Genomic DNA, 25,296 nt, shown 5'->3' with positions numbered 1-25,296 from the left:
GGTGTTAGATCGGAGGTTGGACTCGATGATCTCAGAGGTCTTTTCCAACCTAATCCATTCTGTGAGTTGCAGCAAGCCTGCACAGTGACTCTATGGTGCTACATAGACCAAAGCCCAGGAGACACAGTAACCTACACCTTGGGAGTGAGTGTACGGTCACCTGGAAAAACAAGCCCATGAACCCAGTGACCAGCGGGTGATCACCCACGGGAGCCCGGCGTGGCCGTGGGGAGCCGGCCCTCCCCGGCAGGGGAGGATCCCCGAGCGGGGAGCGCCGCGGGGATGGCGAGGGCGGCGGCGGGGCCGTGGCGGCGGCGGGCGGGCCCGTGAGGAGGAGGAGGAGGAGAAGGAGGAGAAGGAAGAAGAGGAGGAGGCGGAAGGGGCGGCGGGCGATGGCCGGGGCGCTGCTCCGCGGGGTGCGGCGCTTCCCCTGGCTCTGCAACGTGCTGCTGTACGGGGGGCTGTTCGCGGCGGGGGACGCGGCGCAGCAGCTGCTGCGGCGGCGGGGGACACCCGCCCGACTGGGCGCAGACGCGGCGAGTGGCGCTGGTGGCCCTCGCCTTCCACGGCAACTTCAGCTACGTGTGGCTGCGGGCGCTGGAGCGGGCGCTGCCCGGGCGCCGCCCGCCCGCCGTGCTCGGCAAGGTGCTGTGCGACCAGCTCCTGGGAGCGCCCGTCGCCGTGCTCGCCTTCTACACGGGTGAGTGCGGCCGTGCCGGGCGTGCCCATCGCAGAACCCCGCGGGATCGCCTTGGGGAGCACCCTGAGACTCGTCTTGGGCTTTGCGCCCCAGTAGGACGGGGTGGTTGGGTACCCGCGGCCCCAGAAGGCCGGTGCGGGGTGCCCGGTCCCTGGGCGGGGATGGATGCGCTCGGAGCTGGGGACGCGCTTGGGGACCCGAGGATGCTGAGCCGCCCGTGGCGCTTCAGAGCTTTGGATGAGGCGGTGCTGGGCCGAAGGGGAGTCCTGCCGTGGGCTCGGCTGGGCCTGTAGCTTTTAATTAGCGGCAGTTGTACCACCCATGCCTGCTTGAATTGCTCTGCTCTGTTCTCGACCTTATTTCCAAAACATCTCCATCTCGTTTCCAAAACACAACTGTAAATGTCAGGAAATACTATAGTTCGGCAAATAAACTGTACCAGCCTCTGCCGTGAGAGTATATAGAAATACAGCGTGCTACTGACAGATCATCTCAAAACAAGGCTAACAGGTAAGAAGAGGCTTTAATCAATTTCAAAAATAAACATGAGGGAGCAAGAAAATTAAGAGGTGAGACTAGTGTAATTAAAGGCTCTCATTTGACTTAAACTTCATGTGGAAGAAGAGCAAGACAGGCCCTCATTTTGTCTGGTATTGGGAGATCTGCATTCTATGGCCCCAACAAGGAAATCATTCCATTTGTGAGTGAAGAGAAAATGAAGCAAAGAAAGAAAACCACCAGATCCTTACTCTCAAAATCCAATCTGTCTGTGTCAGAACCTAAGCAGAGAACTGCCCAAGGACCAGAAGGATCTGAAGGACCATGAAAGGGATGGTAAAAATCCCTGACTTGGTAGTAGTAAAATAATGTATCCATTGAGAGATACTGATAACCCCACAGCATACAAATACCCAGAGGGATCCCTGAACTGGACTAAGCAGCTCTGGGCCTCTGCATATGCACGGATGTGTAGCTTTTGATTTTGGAGTGACTTGTTGAAAGCATGTTGTCTAATACCTTTGTTGAATATAGGTCACAACTTCCAGTTGAGGTGGGTGGTCTTTGAGGAGCTGCTACACCTCTGAGAAGGACGTAGTCTGAATCTGATATCTGAAGATTCCCATTGTATGAAGTATCAGTCAAAGAGTTCAAAATAACAAACCCTTTAAACAGTGTTTCATGTGATGGGAATTCACTCAGTTGATTTATTTCTGGTTTGTATGTCTCTGCTATATAATTCCAAGTCATACTGCTTTTCTCTTGGTCCTGGGTGTAATGATGGGAGCCTTGTGAGTTTGTGCTTTCCTAGAACCAGAAGGAGTTTGGATCAATTAGAGTGCTCAAAATTAAAAAAAAAAAAAAAAATTTAGGTACCCTTTTCCGCTGATCTCAACTGGTCTGTAGGCACCTAAACTCCTTCAAGGGTCTGAGCCACTTCTGGCAATTCCACAATGTGCACAATGCCTTATTCTCTCTCTGTCATGGGTGTGAGAGGTACTTTCATTCCCTCTGTTCCACCACCACGTCACTGGTGCTCGATGTGGCAGAGGAACAGATATTCCACAGTGTGTCCCAGCTGATGTGTGGTGTCAATGCTGAGAGTCAAGTCAGTAGGTAAGGAGATATGATGCAGCACTATCAGCTAACCAGAATGGTATTTTTTCTTTGTAATGATATCAGCTTTTCTTTCAAAACTATTGTAATATTTTTTTGAGGAGAGTTTGGTATGTCGTTGAAAAAAAAATGAACATTTTGGTTTTGTATTTTTTTCTGATTGTTGTAAATACTTTGCCACTAGGTATGAGCATCCTTCAGAGGAAAGAGGACATCTTTTCAGACTGTAAAAAGAAATTTTGGAATACATATAAGGTGAGGCAAGTAATTTGCTTATCTCACAGCTAAGCAAAAAAAAAATGGATAAAATATTTAAAATATTCCTTCCTCCAAACTCTTTTTTCCTGCTTTCTCCCACTCCACTATTTGATTATGTGTAGAGCAGCAGTCATGTGAAGTAAGGGCAGTCTGGAGCAGGCCCTGCTGCCAGATGGGTGAAATTATGCCATTTAAACAATGTCCAGTGTTTATATCCATAACCCTTGCACCCAGCTCTGTCTGAATGACAGCCCTGCAACACAACCCTGACCAGGTTGTCCTACCTTTTGTCTTAAGCAGAACCCACACACTGGTGTTTAGTTAGGAATAGTATTGACAACTCTTCCATGCACACCTGTTCCATCACTAGTTACAGAGACATCTTCAGGAATCATTTTTAGCCTGCACTTTTCAGTGACAGTCTTCTCACTTTCAGAAGCACAACCCCTTGTTTTAAGAAGACTTTGTTGTAAGCAGCTGGCTTTGATTTGCATTTCTGCATACACAAGGAAAAATTATCTGTGCTACCTCAGAGCTGAGCAAGCTAAGAATGTTAAAGATTTCTCAGATGCAAGAGGAATTAATTGAGAGATCAGCAAGAAAAAATGTAATAGAAGGAGAAAATGTGGTGCAACGTGAATTTATCTTCATATTGTAGAACTATATAGGTAGGATAGAAAAGGATTATTTTTGTTCCTCTGGAGGATGATTCTAAAAGCAGTGCCCACTATATCCTATCAAAACATAAGGTTTCTATTGACCTGATGTTCTGTGAGTAAATTATCCATTGATTTTTCTAAATATGCCTTACATGTGTGAGTAAGTAGAAGGAGCACTACAAGTGTGAAATAAATAGTGTTCAGTGGTATTTTTTATTAATGGCTGAAACAAATGTTCACACATTTAAACATTTGTTCATCCATCTGGTAAATGTGCATATTGTGCCTGGCGTCAGCTGACTGTGAAGACTTAACTGTGCTTAGAGTTTTGTATTTAAAATGAGTTAGAATAATGTGTTTGAAAAACTCACAGCATAGAGGCTCATGAAGATGATTAGAAATTTAATATGGCAACCTTGAGTTAAGCAACCTCATTTGCAGTTAAACAGCTTTTATTAACTTTACTCAAATATGATTCAGTCGTCACTAAATGTGGTAAGAAAAAATGAGTCGCTGCGGTTGAAATCTGTAAGAATAACAAATTATTCATTTTCATTTCAGACAGGACTGATGTACTGGCCTTTTGTGCAGGTGAGTTCTCAGGGTGGCCTTTCCTTCCCATAAAACCCACTCCCTTGCAGCCACAGAGTATGTGACCCCGGGAGGAGTCAGGGGAGTTGTGGGGTGTGTGGGTGCAGGACCTGACGATGCCTGCAGCACTAACTGAGCTCTCTCTCCTTCCAACACAGCTCTCAAACTTCATTTTCATCCCTGTTCACCTGAGAACAGCTTACACTGGGCTCTGTGGCTTTGTCTGGGCTTCCTTCATTTGCTTTTCCCAACAGAGTGGAGATGGCACAGCAAAGTCAGCATTTATGTGGCTCCAAGGAGAGAAGGTCAATGCAGATGAAGAACCATCAGAGAAATAAGAACTTTAGTTCTGGACACATTCTAAATTGCTAAACTGGGCTTATGGAAGTCAGTAAATCACAGTGCAGCCTCACTGCTGTGTTTAAAATAAACAGTTATATCAACATTTGGTGGTTAGTATAAGCAGCGGAACAGTTTGTCTTTGTGCCTGTTTATTTTTCATAAAAAGGCCAGTTGTATATTGACATTTAATTATTTTCATGCTGTCATCCCATCTCATCTGGGAACAACTGACTTGCAGGGCAATGTAAGCATTTGCACATCGTGTCAGACTGCCTCACTGGGGAGAAATATTAACTGTAATTTAATTTTCAAGCAACTTGTAATTGCTAGAAAAAGGGGAACAGAACATTAAATCATCAGTTGTCGGACTTGACAATTGTTATCAATGCAAGGTTGCTTTTGCAGAACAAAATTTAATGGATTCCATATCTAAAAAGTGGCATTGACTCTCTTTCATTGAGTGAAAATGAAAGTGCTGTTTTTGTAGGGCCCACTTTTCTGTGGGGCCAACTTGTTTTATTCTACATAAATATTTATATAGGAAATGAATTATTTCATAGAATGTACAATCTTAATTATATTTCTACATTTTTTTCCAAGTTTTATCTTAACTGGGAGAATAAAGGTAACTAACTTTGGTCAGAGATAAGTAACTTTTGGGGTGGATGCTGCATATTTTGACCCTTGGGGGAAGCATCAATGATGAGCAGCTCCTACAGGATGGAACCTGACTAAGCCCTCAGTGAGCTTTTGTTCTGTGTGCCAACAGCTGCTTCCTTTGCCCCCCAAGGGTCAAAGGATAGAAATTTTGAAAGTGTAGGAGTATAGAAGTATGTGGGAGTCTTGACTCCTCCACTCTTTTCAACTGTTTCATTATACTGAAGATATAATTAAGATTTTGAAGAGAAGGAGCACGGGAAGGAAGGTAACATGAATGCCAGAATCCACCTCAAAACAATTTAGCTTTATATAAGGAACTCTCATTTCTTCCTCAAATGGCTTTTAAACATTCCTACTCATAAAAGACCCTGGGTAACTATACATAGGAGACTAGGAGAAGGTGAAAATTAATTAGAGATCTGCTTTGTCAGCTGCAGGATCAGGTCTGGATATGGGTATTTTTTCAATGTGCATGTGTATCTCAGAACAGGAACTGTGCAAATTTCTGTGGTTGCAGGAAGCTGAAATCAGGCCAGTAAAGGAGCCCTTGGTATATAGAATGGGATTTTATGCCTTGAAGTTACTAAATTGTAAGCTTGAAACAGTATCTGATTTAATGGATCTGATAGTAAAGAGAGGACTCAACCCTCTGTTACAATAATGATGATAAACCACTTTGAGGAAGGTTGGAATTCCTCAGGCTTGTCTAAGCAGTGTCCCAGAGCCTGCTCAGGCTATAAATATACATTCCTTTGGCCAGCAGCTGTACTGCTTAATATATTGCTAACAATTATTTGGCACTGTAGGAGCCCAATGCCATTTAACTGAGACAGGGAAAGGGATGGTGCAAGCACTGCCTCACCCATTTCAGGTAAAATCAACTATTTTAGCATAAAGCAGTGGCCAAGAATGATGCAAAGTACCCATATGGCCTTGACTGCAGCACTACAGCAGTGGGAGAAGGGTAGATGGCAGGAGGCTGCTTCTGCAGTCTGTTTTGCTGGCAGACAAGTGGAGGAGCTTTCTTCCCTCTCAGAATAGACAAGTCACTGCAATTCCATCTTCAGCTGCACAGGCAGATGTGGAAGAGCACACCTGCCTGCAAGCTTAAGGTGGAATTAATTTTACTTGACTTTTGACCCCTGTAGTCTGGACATTTCCAGTTTGGCTGATCAGTTTGAGCTCTGTATGATGAATTGTGCACTTCTGTGTCTTTCCCTCTCTAACACAGGCTCAGACAACTGGCTGCTGTGTCAGCAGCTTCACTGTAGATGTTTACATTTGGTGAGTTGGATTCCCCTGCTGGGTGTTGCTGCGTGAATCCCGTAGTGTGAATTGAGCACTCCTGATGCTGGACATGCCAGTAGGAGCAGAAACCCACAGAGGAGCCAACTGCATTTTATCTGTCTCTTTAAAGAATGAGTGAACAGATGTTCCATACAGCTATAGCTGTTAAATTGTTCTTGTGCATATAAAGTCCTCAGGATAAAGAAGCAATTTCAGAGGGTTTTTTTTTCTGTTGATATTTTTTAGGGTCAGACTAGTATTTTGAAGACTGTTCTATTCAGAAAGAGTTAAAACTTTTGGTTAAGGTGTGCTAATTAAATATTTAACTTTTTTTTATGGATGCTATTTATTTTTATTTCTGCTTGTGCCTTAAGTGTTTAATAGAATTCACTCGGAGAAGGGAACTGGAAAATAATGACTTTACAAGGAGGGTGAAATGGTCTTGATTTGCTGTAAGGAGTGTGTGATGTTCTTCTGAAAATCAGAGCAACAAATCCCGCTTTGTGGGTCTAGCTGCTAAAACCTAATCCCCAGGTGAATCAAGATTTTATAACTGCTCTCATGATCTGTATAATTCTGCTGTCTTTTTCATCAGAACTAATGAATGGAAGATCCATCTTTTATTTTAGATGGCTTAAAAGCTTATACAAGCCGTGCTTTATTGCTGTATGCTTTTGTGCTGCCAGCTTTTTGCTCGGGAATTTGAGCTAAATCCTGCTTTGTCTTCAAGCTTCTCTGGCTGTGGGCTTCAGGATTTCTCTCCATATTTCCATTACTTGAAGCACAGTTCTTTCATGTAATGGAAGCCTGTGGCTCTTACATTTCAGTAGATTTGGATCCTGCAAAATCCTTTCATTTCCTCTGTTTCTCTTGTTGACAGTTAAGTAACCCAAGGCCCTTTTCACATTAAAAAAATTGGTTTTTTTTTTCTTTTAATTATGAGCACTGATTGGTCTTACAAACTTTTCAGACTCACATAATGCAAAACAATGAAGCTGTGTTGGGCCAAATTCTCAGTGTGCATAAATTAATGCACCTTCTAAAGATTTTCTTCCTGTCAGTTTAGTCTCAGGGCCTAATCCCTTGGTTGTTAGAGACTTCATTATTTCTTGGCACTTTTTTTTGATTAGAAGATTAATTTCACAGAGTAACAGAATGGTTGAGGTTGGAAAGGACCTCTGGGTCCTCAGCCCAGGTCATCAACTCCAACCCTACTTGACACATAGGGAAACTTTTGTTTTCTTCTAGTAATTCAGTAATTTTTTTATTTTGGGGGTGGGAAGATGGGTGAGACTTGTCCTAATGTCTCTGTGCCACCCTTTCAAAAACAGTCAGAAGGGCTTCATGACTATTTCAAGGAATTGCACTGATCTTACTGCCAGCTGAACATGCAGATTTCCATAACCAGGAGGATGAACAGAATTATAAATTATACATCACAGGGTGCTCAGGAAGGAGGGAACACACTGCCAGTACCTACAGGCCTGCAGTCATGTCATATTTTTATGTTGTGGATCCTCTCTAAGAGCAAATGGGATGAGAAGACTTTTCTATCAGGCTCAATCCCAGCTTCATGTAATTCTGGATGGCTGTGGAGATGTAGAGTCTGAATTTGATAAAATGAGAATTTCAAAATGTATTTTTCTACTGCAAATCTTTTATGCAAATGAACCTTCTGTGCTTACTAGTATGTTAAATACATCCTTCTAGGCTTGGAAAATTCACCAGAAGGCCTCTGCCTTCTTCACACCCGAAGCGACCATCCAGTAACACAGCATAAAATAACCCATTTCCCACTGCAGCAAAGGTGAAAGTGCCTGCAGTTTGTTACCATATCTGATGTGTTAAGTTCTCTGTGTAGCACAACCTTCAAAATCTATGCAGCCTCAGCCTTCCAGTTCTCTGCTGTAAGTGCCAATGCTTCCTGCTCGTGCTGCTGCCTCTACTGCCACTGCCAATCCACTGAGGTGTGCCAGAAATACTTGAATTTTACTGAAGTGATGACTTTCAAGTTGACTGAAATTGTCTGTGTTTTTGCAAAGGCTTAATAAACGTTAAATGCTCTTCTTCGGCTCTGTCTGTCTTTAACTAGTATATGTATAAACAAAGCCAGATCTTATATAAAGTTTTTGTGGGATCTTCATGAACCACGTGCAGCAAAAAGCTCAATACGGAGTCATAGACCCTAACACAGCAGCAGAGGGAAAAATAGCTAGGGAATATTCACTCCCTTTGAAGGTTAGTTACATACATTGTCATCTGCCACTTCTGAAAAATTCAGAACAGAACTCCCAACTTCAAAGCCTTGTGCTGAAGCTGGTGGACTTAATTTGTCTTTTATTAAAAAGAGCTAAAATCATGATGTAATTATTTGTTTAGATGACTAATATATTTGCAGAAGGAACTCATGAATTCAGGTAGGAAAAAGATCTAAAAAACTTGTAAAGAGGACAGAGGTTAGCAATGGGGTCCTTACTGAGGGACTTCACTCAGTGTAGTTTGTGTGGGAAAGTCTTGAGAAGGAAATGGGTCAGAAGATTTGAGGCTGAAGGAAGTAATGTATTCCACAACTGGAAGAGAGACACCACCTCCATTCCCTGCTGCAACTTCTTATATATTTAGAGTGAGGAGGAAGCTTTATGGAAAGATTTCAAGTTGAAAAATTCTGTTTCATAGACTTCATGGCCAACAGGGAGGAAAAAAGATCATTCAGTCTGAATCCTTGCACAATGCAAAGCAAAGGGATCTTCCTGAATCCAACCAGTGATCAAGTCTCAGACCATCTTTTAGAAACATATCCAAAGATTTCAAGTAACAGAGGATCTTCTGCATCTCTAAGAAATTATTTATGTATTTTTATGAAATTTCATTATCTATCTAAATCAATTTGGCCTTAACATTCTATCCCTTTCTGACAAGATTTAAAGACTTAGCAGGCAAAGCCTTCTGTATGCATACAGTGGGAAACAAAGGTTTTGTTCATTCCTTGGATAAACTATAAAAGCTTTAGCTCTGTTAGCCCCATGCTAAATCATTCTTTAAGCTCATTTGTGAACCCTTTTTTGCTGTGCAATTTCTAATTTTAAATGTAGACTGATAACACTGTATTAATCCCAGTGACTGTTTCACATATGCCTCAGATAATATTTTTTCTATTTCTGCTTAATGTTTCTATGCTTGAACAGCCAAGGACTGTATGTGCTCTCTTCATTCGAAGTTGCACTGAGAATTCACATACAATTACCAGTTCACAATGATCAAAGTTCCTGTAATCCACTTTAAACAAGAACAAAGAATGCAGATAACGTGTTGCACATACTTTTCCACATCATCCACCCTAACCAACACTGCCTTCCCTTTTTCTTTTTTTTTTTTTTTCAGTTTATCAATTACTGTGGTAGTGCCCAAAAGTCTTGCATTTTCTATCCATATAGAAAAACAGACTTCAGTGTGAAGGGTATAGGAAATTACATCATTCCCCTCTATGCAACACTGGTATCAATTACGTTTTGTGCTGACAGAAGCCTCAGGGCCGGAAAAGCCTAATGAGCTGTGAAGTGTGGTCTGAAAAGACAGTGTCAAGGACACCTCTGCTGTAGCAGGGGGTACATGGGGGAGCTTCAGAAACTGAATACTGGGTGGTTTTGTTTGCTGTGTGCAGGGAAAGCCTGTTGTGAAGCTGTAAAACAACAGGGTAAAAGTGAGAGCAGGTCTGTGCACACACTTGTGGGTTTTGTAAGTGATGTCATGTGGAACACCTGTGCAAATGTTCCCTCTGCCAGGAAAAGACCTTAAAAATGGGATATTGATGCAGTCACCTTTTTCCATGTTCTACTATCAAGACCAGTAAAATCAAAGAGACACCAAGAGGGAGCAGGGATATATAGCCTAGTAGGTAGCTCAGTCACAGAGATACAGGGAGGATGGGAGCTGAATGGGAAGGAGAACTGTTCCCCAGTTCTGCTACCACACTTTATCCAGTTACAACAGAAGCAAAATGCATAAGCACTCAGATGGCTGTGATAAATGCAGGGTTTGGCCCATATGGACTCACAAACCATGCACACAAAGTTCTGCACCACATGAGATCCTTTATCTGTGGAGGAAGTGTCAGTTTCATTCTGAATTGTGTGTCCTTTTACAGGGTATAATAAGTTACAACATTCTACCCAGGAATCAGCATGTAAGTAAATATCTCACTGTGAGTGAGATGTGCACTTAGTGTGTGCATACAGAAGGATGAACCCTCACATTATTATTTCTTTGATTTGTCAGGAAAGCAGCTTTCCTCTCGTTGCATAAATATTCAGGAAAGAAAATACAATCTTTTGATGATTTCTTTTTCCACCTCTAGCTGTTTGCTTTCCCCTGTTCTATGCTGGCCTGGAGAAATGTACCTCTGAAAGACTGGACCCCTGGAGTATTGTTATCTTACCAATGCTTACACCTCTCAGTGAAGGAAAAACCACCTTTACTTATCTACTAAGGGTGTTCAGCTGCTTCCATTTCATGCATCACATACTTTTACATCCAAAATATAACAAGACTGTTAACTGCAGCTGATTAGCCATGACAAGCCAGTGACACTGAAGGATTTTGCTTTAGTTCAATGTCGAGTTCAGAATGGTCATCATACAGTAATGAATTATTATGTGTTCATAATTACACCTGATACATTATGGCAATTACCTATACAGTGTTTTGCTTACTGTTTTGGGGCAAAAATTGAAAAAGCAATGGAACACAGGTACAAATAGAGAGGGAAATTCGAGTCATAAGGAATTCAGGGGTGTGACACTATAGCTTCCAGTTCCAGTGAGGAGGTAGTGAAATGGTCCATAGAAATCATGGGCATGTTTGTTAGGATTCAGGGGTAGTGGAGCATGGACGCTGCCCAGGAACACGCATCAGCAAGGCACTGACACAGTCTTTTTGTGTGGCTCACAGCTTGTAAGCAGTTTTGAGCTCTTTGTGTAAGATGCAAACTTGTGTAGGTAAAATGGAAGCTTACAGAAAGTCACCTTTACATTTTGGAGTAAGTGAAATGAGGAGAGGCTCAGGCCCTGACAGAGCTGTGCTTGGGGGGTGTATGCTGCTGTGCTTGCAAAATCTGCTCAGTATGTTTGTTACTCCAAAGTGGACATGCCCACATACACACTGAAATATTACTTACTGTCCTGCTGTGTTTGCAAGTCTAAAATGGCCCAGACCAATTTATTTCAACATCTGAATGTACTGAACTCAAACATCTATTTTTCTCTGTAGCGATGGCCACCCATCACTGATGCAAAAGCCACCTGCACAGTGACTCACCTGCACAACAATCAGTCCAGTCATACCACTGGACTTGGCTCCAAATGCCAAAAATAAGACTCTTACATGGGCGACTTCACTAGCCATGGTATTAGTAACGATATCTGACAGATGCTGGAACAGCTTTTGCTGCAAAATTCATACCTTTAAAGGACAGTGAATGTAGAAAGAGTTTACTAAGACAAAAATAAGATGGGAAGGAGAAGAGTTTAGAGAACTATGTGTCTGAAATCTGTGTTATGGTCCCAGCTACAGCTATTGGAGTGTACAGGTTGTTTCCATTCTTTTTACCAGACATTTATGCCCTGTCTCTTCTGCTACTGCACCTCCTGAATTTGTGCTGTGTTTTCTGGCCTTCTATACTGAAAATAGCTGAGATAAATCTAAATAAGTGGAAAGTACTGTGCCAGCTTTAGCAGTCTCTATTACTCACCTCTCAGGAACGTTTGCAAATAGGCTCAGTACAGGCACACAGATTGTCAAACACAGACACTTAAAAACTTGGCATAGCTGAGCATAAGCCATTGATTTATCAGTTCAGTTTTACCTGAACTCTATTTGAAACTGGCCAAATGTTTAAGAAGCTGTGTCCAGCCCAGCCTGTGTCTCAGGAGCTCAGTCCTGCAAGGCTCTATCTTGATTTGAGAGAGAAAAGCAATTAAGCACTCCTCCTCCTTGGAGTTATCTAAATATTTGCTGGATCAGACTCAGCTTCACACGATAGATCTCCAAATTTGGATAAGAGATAGGTGGCCAGATACTGTAGCTCCAGTGCTGCCAGTTAACATTTTTGCACACAAGTAAATTCCCCCAGAAAAAAGAGTTTCTAGGACATGAAGTACCTCAGTATAGTTCGACCCAGGCCATGTGAACCATGTCATATCTCACATACAACTAGTCCACTGTTATAGTATAACTATATACTATAACTAGGCACACTGTTCACTAAAATTTGCCATTAAATGTTCGTCTTTTGCTTCCACAGCTCTATTAGAAATTTGTAGATGCAGTAAGTTGAATTTACAGCCAACTTTTTCTATGTGCATGTTTGATGAAACGGTTAATGAGACGTAGAAAACAGCAGTACATTCATGCAATATTTCACATGGAAACATTTTTAAAATGAAACAATCAGAATAAGATGACATTTAACAGGTGTTTGGGTGGAAATACTTAGGAACACTCAAACATTTTGGATCTCTGTCAGACCTCAGACTCATGGCATTAAATTCAAGGCATCTCATTTGCCTTACAACAAGCTGATTAGAATGCCCTGCTTGCCTGCAGAACACTCTGCTTTTAGGCTAGAGATGCACTTTTCTAACCTGATAGAGATGTAGGGGAGCTGTGGAAAAGGACCAGCCTCTTAGTTACCTTACTGCAACTGTTGTGAATTGCTTAGGAAGTTACTTTATCCTAACAAATATGTTTTTAAAGGAATGGTTGCTATATGGAAGGGCTGTAATTCCAAATAAATAAGTATAAAAAGGGCAGTAATTGAACATGAGCTAGGATTCACAAAAAAGGGAGCAATATAATAAAGATATGCATTGGCTTATGTGTCCAGGCCCTCATTCTGAAGTTGTGGTACAGCAGATTCTCTTTCAAGTGCAGAGTGGCAGTGGCAGAGCCCAGGCTCCTGAGAACTCTTTCATGCTAGCACTAAATTGAAGGTGGAATCTCACAGCAAGAAATTATTTTCTGTATCTAGGATCTTCCTGTAACTTTTCGTTATCCCCCTCTTTTTAATTAGATCATATTTAATTATGACTCTTTGAAAAGCAAATTAGTTTTACTCTTGTCTAATACTGATCTTTTAGGGATAATGATAATATAAATATTTAAAATATATACTTAGAATGACACAGACCTGAATTTTTTTTTTTTGGTGATAGTTTGAATTATGGGATTATGGCATTTCCTCCAGTACAGAAATGTTCTGAAACAAAACTTCATGTTCAACAAGACTTTACATCACAAATGGAAGTCCCACAACCTGTGCTATGCAAACAATCAACTCACACGAGCACAGTGCCCCTTCTGTTCCTTCTAGATATGGATCTGGGCATTTATGCCTACAAAGTGGAATAACTGTGCATAATCCACTTGAATTCATTTTGTTTCAGGAGCTGATTTGCAAGGTTTTATTATAGTGATAAATCAATTAAAAACCTGGGCAGAATTTTAACACTGTTATTTTTGGTCTAGAAAGATTAAGCTGTGTGATTAAGAACAACAACCCTGACTTTTATCTTCACTTGCAGCCCAACTCAGACCCACTTAGCAGCTTTAAAAGATGCTTTTGATACACTAGATGTGTCCTTGAAGGTAAGAGAGCTCTGAGAACTTCAGTCTGAGAGATCTAAGATGCTTGAGAAGCTCCAGGAAAGTTGTTGGTACTGTTGTTCCCCAGCAGATTTACAAGCCATGCTGCCACAGGGACTTTGGCTGAGGAAAGTGTGGCTGTTGTTATATAGAGTGTCTGCCATGGGCCATCCGTGATGTCTGATGGAGGCCAAAGAGCAAGAGGCAGGAGAGTGGATTTGGCAACTGCTGCTGCCCAGCTGTAGCTCCTGGTGGCAGGGCTTAGTGAGAAATGAGAACTAAAGCAGTCAGGGGAAATTACTGCAAGAGCAAAGTGCACCTCTGTTTTTCTACCAGGCATAATCTTATGGGAGAGCAGTGAGAAGAGACCTGAATTTTTATATTTTCTTCCTTAACAGTGCTTTCAGCAGAAGAAAACCAGCCTTTGTGAGTAAAGGAAAGCATTTATATTGCTGAGGTGCACTGAAGGACCTCATCAGCAGAGGAGAAATTTAATTCCACTTGCCAATGCAGCAGTAACAATGCTCCAGAGTCACAGTAACAAAAAATGCTAATCTTACAACATTAACAAAATAATTGATACATACTGAGGCCTTAGTCTGGCAAAAATTTCTGTGCAAAAGAAAAGCAGTACAGCTTCCACATACCTGCTCTTACATGCAGCAGTCTGCAGAACTGGGGGCCTTACTGGATTTTGTGACTTTTCAAAATGGGCAGGTGCTAACTTCCTAATTACAATAAATCACCTTATACATTCTTTGCTTTACATAAGCAAACTCTGTTCATCCACGTTTCTAGCTGGTGGGTGTTTTTCGCCCATACCAACAAATACAGAGCTTAAAATATTCAGCCTTTTCTAGGATCATTCCTCCATCTCCTAAACAATGCACTTGGATTGTAATTACCTAAAAAACTTGAAAGGATGGATTGAAGTTAAGATCCACCAAAAATTGGCCCTTCTCCCTGATCAGCCTGCTTCCCTTAGTCCCACTCTTACCCAGATCCCAGATGGACTCTTATTCCTCCCACACTTGTGTTCCTCACTTCTACCAGTGAGTCAGTCCAGCCCACCCCAGCAGGCAGCTGCGCTGTCACCCAAAATCAGCTGTGCAGTGCTGCCACAGCTTTTCTGCTTGACTCACAGCTCTGTTTGGGCTCTGTCTCTACAGGCCAAAGCCAGTGAGGATGGAGCACTGCACAGACAACAGGAGCTGTTCCAGCATGTCTGCTGCTCAAATCATGGCACAGCTCTGGGGAGCACAGCTGACAAAGACCTGAGGACCTCCTAAAACAATGTCCAACCCACTTGGCTTGCTAATTCCAATTCTCAGAAAGAAAAACAAGAGAATTTTCCAGTTACGATTTTAAAAGCAATGTGGAGGTTTTGTCTCCTCCAACATGTGAAGCACTCCCCAAACAAAACTGTTCATGCAATAGCATCAGTGTGTCAGTCCAATTAGTAAGTACATCACTGAATACAGAGGTAGTACTTCTGAAGTGTTGATGATTGAAGGACAAGAAAAGGTTTGCAGGCAAAAGTAGGTGACAAACAAACAAGCAAGCTTTCCCAGTGTTCACCCATATGTGTTCAGCATTACCAGTACCCCATGGTTCTTTGGAAATCAGGTTAAGAGCGCTAAACCCATGATTTGCTGTGGGGCACTGGCTAACCTGCCTAACTCCAGCTTCATTGTCTTTATGTCAGAAATGGTACCACTCACAGTAAAGTGCAATGGGATCTCACTGGCAAAGGTACTTTGCATCTGTAAAAGCTGTTCAGGGATTTTATCCATACAACCTTCCCTGCAATAAAAGAAAAAAAAATTAATAACAACAATAGTTGTCACCACACTTGTGCTTCCTGCAAAGTCATTTCCTTCTCCTCTAATCCCAGCAGGCTGTATAAGCAGCAAAGATGCATGCTTAGGAAAAACACAAATCGCTATGAAAAATACAAATAGTTATGAGAAATACAAAACCCCATCACTTAAGTTTGAGCGCTGTCCTCTGGCTTTCAGCAACACAATGCTGGAGTGAGTGTCATTCCATTCAATGCAGGACTTTCAGGAAAGCCAAAGGCTGCACGCACAGCAACCTGAGATGTGTTAGACTACAAAAGCCATGAGTGGCTGTGGATTTTACCATTATTCCCCAGCGGCTCAGGTCAGAAGATGCGCTCAGTGCTGCACCGGCCACAAGATGGACAGTCCTCCCGTGCCCTGGCAGCGAGCGCATTTCCGAACTCTCGCCTTTCCCAGCGGTTTGGCGATGGAATGGGAGCGCGGGCACCGCAGGGACAGGGACGGGCACGGTCCAACCCAGCCACCCGGGGGCTCCGATCCGCACGGCATCACCACTGCGGGGGCCGCGTGTGCCCCGCGGGCGGGCAGCGGGGCGGGGCGGGGGCGCAGCATGTGCGGGGTGACGGTGCCTGGCGCCGTGTCCCCCCCCCGCAGCCCAGCCCCGCACACTGAGCATGTGCGCCGAGCCCCTCCCGCCCCCCGCCCGCGGGCCCCGCTCCGCGCAGGGAGCGCCGAGCCCCGCGCACCGAGCGGGCGAGCGCCCAGCCCCGCACGGCCATGGAGCTCCGGAGATCCATCTCGGCCAGCGCCGAGGCCGAGAGACCCACGAGGCGCTACGGGGCAGTGGAGGAGACGGAGTGGAAGGCGGAGGCGCTGGGCAGAAGTGAGTGGGGGCCGCGGATGCGGGTCCGGCCGGGCGGTGCGGTGCCCCCAGGCGCCGGGTCCGGCTGCTGTTTGCGGGGCGAAGCCGCCCCGGGGCTTCTCGGGGAGGAAGGTTCGTGTGACCGTTTTGCCCTCTGCTGCTTCCCGAGGCGGCTGTGCCGGAGACGAACAGCTGTTGGAGGGTCGGGGCTGAGCCGCGGTGCAGCCCCGGGCGCTCCAGCCTTTCCTGGGGACGCGCGTTGTTCGCTCGCTCCGCGAAGTGAAGCGATGAGCGGGCGGCCGAGGAGGGATGACTGGGACGTTTTGCTCTCCCCCCTTGTATAGGTGGGATTTAATATGTGGCTTTTCATAAATATTGCCGGTCTTTAATGTGTTTCGCGTTTGAGAAGCACGGACAGCAGCTGCGATATTCCCTCTTGTCATCTCAGGCGGAGGGTACAGCAATACAGCACTTAGTTCACGCCTTCGGTGGCTGCACTGTATTTATGAGCTCAACAAATGTTCTGTGCTGGAAGAGCTTTGTTGAAATCATAATTTTCCAGAAAGCAGCAATTGACATAACCTTTCCCAAGTGCCGATGAAAAGAGTAGTTAAAAAGATACATAGCTGCCGATTCAGGTTATCCGTGGGACCTTGCTGTCTCTAAGATAGCAGCTATTATTCTTGTATTGACAGAACTATCTTCTGTACAACCTAACAAGCCTATAAACCCCTTCTAATTTTCCAGGTAACCACTGAGGCAAAAGATGTTGATAAGATTGTCACAAAAAGCTGTTGTACTAGTATTAAGGAAAATATTTTCTAAGAAGTTTCATCAAGTGTTTGATTAGGTCACAGGAAAAAAAAGCTTTGTATGTTATATGTTTTGACACCTTCAGCTTGGCTGATACCGGGGTTGCTGATATTCTTGATTCCCCACCCATCTTTTTACGTGCATCCTGAAGTCTCACCTGGATGCCTTTTAGCATTGCATGGCTTTGCAGCACCCTGGGAGCAGATTTTAGACAGTGCTTCTGCCATGTTTACTTTTCAGATACTGACGTGTTTTGGAAGATACTTCACCACTGGCTTCAGTTTTCCATGCATATGTCACTGTCTGCCCTGTACCGATGACAGGGTGTAACTCTCCCACTCGGAAGCTTCAGTTGCAGTGTTGGTTTTGTTGCAGTGCCTGGCATAGGTTCAGGACTGAGAAACTCCACACTTTCTAAAATGGAATTGGAGACTGAAATCGCTGTTGACTGAGTTGGTTGAGTCAGACACATGCAACAGTTTTGCAGGTGCTGTGCCATGATACAAAAGTGCTTTTCTTGCTCTCATAACTATGTCTGGTTCTGTGCCAGCACTCAGGAGCTGAGTGCAGTGCAGCACTTGTAATAATAATAATAACAAAATCTGGTAGGCTGAGGTGACAGAAGGGTTATGTCTTGCAAGCTTTGGACAAAAGATTGTCTGTTTGGCAGAGGGCAATGCAAAGGCTGAGTGGGAGACCTGATCTGTTAAAAAATACATGCTCAGCCTTGAGCTGCCACCCAGATCACAGCTTGACCCGGCACTAGAAGGGGCTGTTGGCAGGACTAGGACCCAGTGTCCGGGTGTCTGCACCCTGGCTCTGCTGCTGAGCTGCCCTTCTACATACTACATTCTGTTTATTAGGAATATGTCTCTGTGTATAAAAAAATCAGATATAAAATAGGAATTAATCTAGAGGCCATGATCTGTTCTTTGAAAAGCATAAAATTATTGTATTATATATTTGAATAATTTTTCTCTTTTGTTTGCTCATAGATGTCAGCTTTCTTAAAATACTGTGGAAAATGCTATTTATAGTAGCTGGTTTCAATGGTTTCTGCATATCTCTCCTGTTTAAATACTAACACTGACTTCTGGTCACACTTTTGCACTGATTAAAAATAAATAGCTCTTACTATTTACTGTAATGCTTCCTTACAGCCATCCTGAATTGCATGGCATGATGACAGTAGTCTCCAGAAGGTCTGTGAAGATGCTGAAAAACCATCATCTCCTTTTTTATTGATGTCAACAATTAGCCTTTGGTGTTTGCATATTGTTTTAAATATTAAATGCTCAGTAATAGTATTAACAAAAGCAGAAGCCCATTACTACATATGCATTGACTCTTTTTTCTTTCATGATTTGTTGTGATAAATCATGATCTCTTTGGAGGCAGACCTTGTGTATCTGTACAATCCTACACAACAGAGGGCTGTTTCCTGGTCGGTGCCTTGTGATATCACAGGAGGATGTGCCCCCTGGTTATGTCCATTACAGACAGAATGGCATGGAAGTTGGGTAGTTTGTCTTTAATTTGTTCGATGGAAAAGGAGCTCTGTGCTAACTTCTCTCTCCATGGTACTGAAAGCATTGCCGGTTATTGGTTATAACCACAGATGAGTTACTTCAGAGCAAAGAAATGTAACATCGGGCACATTTCTACTCTACAGTGGCCTCTTTCAGCCAGATTATCGGTGGAGTTAAGCTGGTTCACAGTACCTGAGGATCTGATGCCCTGCAGCCTGAGGGTGTCACGATCTCCACTGGGTTTGCAAGCAAAATACGAAACAGATTGTTTTGAGGTGTCTCTTTAACAGCCTTTTTCTTACATACAGGAGGGAGTTTCCAAGGACCAGAGAACACTGAAGAGGATGGTTTAGCGTGTACAGAGCAACTCCTGCCTTTTCTAGTGCATGCATGTAAAAGAGAAGCCTATAAACTGGCAGGCTTGTATAATAATAATGCGGTTGCAGCCTTCTCAGTAATGATTTTTACAATATAGTCTTGGGGAGTCTGCTCTGAAGCAGAGCACTCGAGTGTTTTGGTCAGTCCTCATTACTAAGTGCACAGCTTCATTTACAATCATCTGTCTTGCTGTTGGCAGGGACTCATAATGCCCTGATTAAATAACTGCACACTGCATCAGGGGAGTAGCCACAAAGAAACAAAGCAGTTTTGCACCATCCTTTTGTACACTGCACTTCTTGGATACATTTCTGCTGAGCGTTTCTGTCCTCTCTCAGTTTGTATGAGGTCTGGAGCTAAATGCAGAATTCACCGAGAATGCCACAGCTTCAGTCAATGTAAGGAAGGTTGTGTTTTGATGGAATTTAGTGCACCATGAAGTTTGTTTGTTGTTTTCATCTGAATGGTAACTCAGCATTGGAGGTAAGCTGCCACACTGCTGTGGTGCAGAGATCCACCTTTTCAGCTGTTCTGGAATATGAAGTGGAGAACAGGGAGAGGAGCCCTATTACAGCCCAGCGCTGAAGAAGCTGGAGATTCCCAGCATGAGACTCAGTAGCAGCAGGAAGCCTTTGCAGCCAGCTTTACTTGCTCTCCCTTCATGCTGTGAGTGTTGTGCCACAGATTATGTCCAGGCAAGGAATGTGAGATGGCAGGTCACTCCAGAACAGCACCAGAGGGGTGAATAGAGTTCTGAGATCGCTCTCATTATTCCAACAGCAGCAAGATAGTACCAATCCCATGTTCACAGAGATCCTGGGCTAACATGTGTGAAAACTTATTTCACCATATTCACTTGGTTTATCTTGAAAATCTTTCTAAGCTTGTTAGCCAGAAAGAGACTCATATGTATTTATATGCTCTGCTGCTGAGCACTGAAAACATGCACTATTTAATATTTTGCATTTGCATTTCTTGGCACCATGGGAAGGTGGGTGACATCTCTATCTGGAACATTTTTCGTTCAAGACTCATTTTAGAAGTGCTGTTATGCACAGAGATGGTCTTTCAGCTTGCAGAAGCTTGAAAAGCTCAGAGAAAACCACAGATAGTGATCATGTAGCCTGGTCATCTGTTCTCTTTGGTGACCAAAGAATGAAGAAAAGGCATCCATACCCTGGTTAATAGCTATTTGCTGTATCTAATCTAGTGGAAACTGCTTGTGTGACTTTTAAGGCCTGATTTCATTAACAGAAGAGAATGGCTGCTTCTTAGAACGGGATCTAGCTCATGATGTGTTAATGTTACTTAATAATATTTTATAATAATTTGAAAAATTTCTGTTGCAACATTAAAAAATCAATCAAGTAGCAACAGAGAAACACATTTGTCTTGCACAGTAAAGGCTGTACAGCTGGTGTCGTGTGACATCTATCTGTCATTCTGATCTCTGATGAGTAGTTAGGATGGGTTTGTATTAATCATATGCCTCCATGTATTAGTCAAAAAGCAGGTAAATGCCAATTTATTCTTGAATCTTTGTGTCAGCTTTAGAAATGTTGGAGATTTAATAGCTCTCTTTGTATCTAGTATTGACAGACTGGATAGTGAGTTGGTTCCTGTGAGACATCAGTGCACTCCTTTGTGTCGTGCTGGGTTGGTCCCAAGTGATTGCAGAAGAGCAGACCTTTGGCTCTGGCAGAGGTGGAGACAGCCTTGGGCCGTGATGTGGGGCACAGCCAGATGTCCTCACTTCCTTGCTCCTGTATTGCTTTGTAGAGTGAAAGGTGGCTCGTGTTGTCTCGCAGGAGAGGGCAGGAGGTGTGGTCAGAAAGCTGCAGTGCTGCTCGGGGCTGCCAAGTCCGAAATTACAGAGCAGTGCTGGGAATCCAGGAGTTCTCGGTATGGGGGAAGACTCACAAGTTGGGACTGACAAGGGGCTGAAGTTTACTCTGCACTACCCACAGTTAAATCCAAACAGGAATCCATTATAGGTGTTTCTATCACCTGATAGTTAAATATTCAAACATACACCTTTGGGCCTTCTTCCATAATACCCCACATATGGCACAGACATCCACAAACACACACTGGTACTTTGCATAAAAACTTTGTTACTCTAACTCCTCTCCAGTCAATCAGAAATGCAGTATGACTCTGCCTACCATGCTCTTGTAATACTGTCCCCCAGTGTCATCATGTTTCCAATCTGATTTAAAAAAAAAAAAAAGGAAAAGAAAAAGGAAAAAAGAAAGTTTCACAGGCACAAAGAAAATTCATATAGCCCAACTACCACTGCTGTTCCTTCCCAGTGATGCCCTTGTGTTATTGTAAATTCCCCATAACTGTTAATTGTATCTACTACAGGAAATAAAGGAGACAAACAGATCTATTAAATAGGTGGGAAAGAGGCTAACAGAAGGATATACACAATTATGCTTCTTTTTATAGAAATAGCAAGACTCTTGGCTTTATGAAGGACTGAACATGGGCTTCAAAAAGAGAATGTAATTAAGATTCTTTCCATGTCTCCACTTAAAAAAAAAAACACACCAAAACTCAACAAAAGAAAGCTGTAAAAAATTTTGATGAGTGACCAAAAAAATCAAAGTGACAATAAAACGTTAATAGTCTACACTAGACCTTTTTAGAAAATATTTGACAAAGTATTGTAATCAACAAAGACAACTCATTCAAAGGATGCTGCCAGTTCTAGATTTTCTCCTTGTTCATCATTTTTAATGTTAACATATTTATATTGTACTTCAGGAGGAAAAGCAGCCTGTCTCTGATCTGTGGAACCAAGACAGAACTCCCACACTGAAAATCAGAAGGGGTTTCTAGAAAGGATTGAGGGTATTTTCTATAAAACAGTTGTACAACTCAGCTGCTTTGATGGCAGTCAGATGGCTCTAAAATTCTCCTACACAGCTTAGTGTTTTTGTAAGTCATTGGTGATTTTGGCTGGCAGACTGTACATACAATTTATATGCATTTTCATTGCTTATCCACATTTACATGTACTGCATCCTGATCCTGTCTCCTTCTGCAAAATATATTTCTTAAAACCAAAATAAACCACTTAATTATATCCACCAGGTCATTGCTGCATCCCTGTAACTCATTAAGGATGGATGTATCTTGGTTTACTTCACAAAGAGCCCAGAGGATGATTTACAGAGTGGGACTAATCCAGTTCATACTGTCTACACATTGTCTCATTTTTCTAATTCCCCTCCCACAGCTGTTTGCTCCAGGCAGCTGCTGAGACAGAGGGAGAAGAGAAAGGGAGAACTGAAAATATTTTAGTGCCTCAGAGTGCAGTCCTGCTAAAATATTGATCAGCAATGGCAGGAACTGTGACTCTTACAGCAGCTTCTTCCAGGTGATAACTTCGTGTGGGTTTCTCAAGAACTTCCCTGTGCAGTGACCGAGCACTGAAACAGATTGGCCAGAGGGGGTGTGGAGTCTCCCTCACTGGAGATGTTCCAGAACCATTTGGACACAATCCTGTGCCATGTGTTCTGGGATGATCCTGCTGGAGCAGGGAGGTTGGACCAGATAACCCACTGTGGTCTGTTCCAACGTTACCCATCCTGTGTAATTCTGAACAGGAGCTGCCTCGCAAAGACGTGTTGGTTATTATGGAACAAGGTCTTACTGCTGCACATGTACTCACATATCTCAGCAAAGACATTTCTCTCAGCTGAAATACTCATAAATCTGAGGGTTAATGACTTCCAAAAACTCTGTGTCCAACTGTGTGTACCAAGCAGGAAATGAACACTTAATATGCAATGCAGTGTTTATAGTCAGACCTGTGCCAACCAATAATCGTTGGAAAAGTTACGGATGAAGCTAAAGTGTCATATTTGGGAGTGTTGCTCATGAGCTTTCTCATTTCCTTTAAACATATTTTACAGAAAAAATGCTTTAGACCTGGAAAGTAGGACACTTTGAACTACATAAATCATCCTTGCTGCTGGTTGCCTGTGGGATTATGGACTCAGTCTGTGTAATTTTTTTGACTGTGTTTGATAACTGATCTCTTAGTTGCATGGCATGTTTTCATCAGAGAAACCACTTGTGAGAATGTGTGTATGTCTACCTCAAGAGTGCATTATAAAACAGGAATTAAAACTTTCTTTCAGGATTGGGCATGCACTGCAAAATACTGTGTATCGTGTGTGAAGTTTCCAGAGTTTTCTTGCAGTCATTAGCACAAGGAAGGTTGGTACCCAGCACTCCCTAATCCTGATTCCCAGAGGGTTTTTCCTCTGTAGCTGAATATGTTCCATTTTCATAGAAGTCTTACTTAGTAAAATAGACCCAGAGACTCAATAAATAGTGCTAATTTATTTCCATGAGCCATGTGCTGCTGTCTGACTACATAAAAGGCATAGTATAGATGCATTCAAAACTCAGAGATGAAAAATGTATGCTTGGAGGGCAAGCTCTGAGAAATCAGGAGGAGCACCCTTGGATAATTATGTTAGTTGCCCTTCAGGATCAGCAATGAAACATGAATTATCAACATTTTGTCAGCTCATAAAGGGCAAAGTGTTTGAGAAAATAATTTGTCACTGGATGAGGATGAATGATTTTCAGTGAGACAAGCTGCTCATTGCAAAAGCCTAATGATTGCAAACACTACCAAAACACAAGAAGTAATTTATTATTATAGGAAGATCAGCAGTGTTTAAGGATCTTTTTATTGCCCTGAACCCTTCCATCACCTAAACCACCATAAAATGAATCAACAGTTGTTTTACCACTAATGTCCTTTCAGTACAGGTGAGCAAAGTAAGTTGTAGGGTAATGGTGTTGAACCCAAAAGAACAAGACCGTGACCTGACATCCCTGGGAGAGGACTGAAAGCCTGACCGACACTTTCTTGGTTACGAGTACAAAACACAGTCCTGACTTCATGGCAATCAATGGAAATTTCCTCTCTGAGTTCAGTAAAAGCAGACCTGGACTGGGCTCTGTGCCTTCATCTCCTGGAGCCCTGTTCAGCTTGATTCTCTGTAGGAAACTCTGAGGAGGGAATCTGGGGGCTGTCATTTCCATGAGGACTCTCCCAGGCATCTGAGTCAGGTGCCCCATGAGTTTGCTCTCTGCCCTCACTGCTCACTGGGCCTGTCCTTCGGTCAGCAGCCATTCCCTGGAGAACTGTTTGCACTGGCAGGAGTAATGACATTTCAATCTCCTTGTCTCTGAGCAGTGAATCATTAGGTGATACATTGGAGCCCCTACGGTGAGTGACTGTTCCTCAAATTATCCCGTTTGACAGAAGAGAAAGGCACAGAAATTCAGTTGTGCATTTGTGCCCCTGCTTTCCTTATCCAATCTGTAGTTTCTCTCCTCTCATCTTCTACCATGGCTTCCCATACAGTTTCCTCTGGGCATTCTGCCTGGGAGGGGACTGAAGTTCCTGCAGTTTGGCAGACAGACACACATTTTCCTTCAGGCTGATACTTGTCTGTGGCATAGGCAGAGTATGTGGGATGTGATAGTTGAAGGGCACAGCCACGGTGTTTTAAAAGCCAGTAAAATCAAGATCCATTTGTCTCTGCCTTGGTAAGGTGTGAAACGTTCTGCAATTATAGAATTTCTTTCTTTCTCTTATGCAAAGAGAAGGTGACAGCCAGCTACCTGTTTGTCTCAGATGTAGATAAGACTGCTGAACTGCCTTCATGTCTTCACTTCTGAGCCCTCAGTCAGCTCAGCCTTCCAGCTGCCCAGTGCCAGTTGCGAGGAAGAAAATATTAGCATATTTAAAAAACAAATCCAAAGTAAGTATGCAAAAGCAATTAACTCAATGAAAACAGGGTGCTAGAGAATTACTCCACATCCACAGATGAAAGAAAACACATTTTTTTGCCAGCTGTCATCGTTTGTGTGAGTTGGAGAGATGGAGCCCTGTGCTGTTTCACCTGAGAGTTCACTGAGAAAGAACCAGCTGGTTTTGGCTCCACTGGCTCTGGCAGTTTGATCTTTAAGGAAGGACAGCTTTTTCCTGTGGCTCCCTGAAAGTCCTGTGGGCCTCATGTATTGAAGAACAAGATCCCAGTACGATTCTGTGCTGCCTGCCCTTCCGCTCTGCTGTCAGACTGCACACGTTGTGTGCCCATGGCCTTAGGAACAGCAACAGTCATCCCTC

General features: G+C 43.1%; 2 protein-coding genes across 2 annotated transcripts in view; both read left to right on the top strand.

Moving 5' to 3' along the window:
- Positions 1 to 392: 392 nt before the first annotated feature.
- Positions 393 to 8,177, top strand: MPV17L (MPV17 mitochondrial inner membrane protein like). Its single transcript, XM_050317381.1, is given in 5 exon segments — positions 393 to 506; positions 508 to 700; positions 2,499 to 2,569; positions 3,793 to 3,822; positions 3,981 to 8,177. Coding segments are annotated over 5 exon segments (588 nt in total). The 3' UTR covers positions 4,161 to 8,177.
- Positions 8,178 to 16,248: 8,071 nt separating this feature from the next.
- Positions 16,249 to 25,296, top strand: part of BMERB1 (bMERB domain containing 1) — a 49,039-nt gene continuing 39,991 nt past the window's right edge. Inside the window, exon 1 of the mRNA XM_050317057.1 lies at positions 16,249 to 16,434. Within this exon, the coding sequence (XP_050173014.1) occupies positions 16,329 to 16,434 (106 nt within the window). The 5' untranslated portion in view covers positions 16,249 to 16,328. The remainder of the gene's footprint in view (positions 16,435 to 25,296) is intronic.

The sequence above is a fragment of the Myiozetetes cayanensis genome, unplaced genomic scaffold, assembly GCF_022539395.1.
Source record: "Myiozetetes cayanensis isolate MyiCay16 unplaced genomic scaffold, myiCay2020 scf20-37, whole genome shotgun sequence".
NCBI classification, from domain to species: Eukaryota; Metazoa; Chordata; class Aves; order Passeriformes; family Tyrannidae; genus Myiozetetes; species Myiozetetes cayanensis.
Note: the sequence above shows the minus strand (reverse complement) of the source record. Positions and strands in the feature narration are given on the sequence as shown.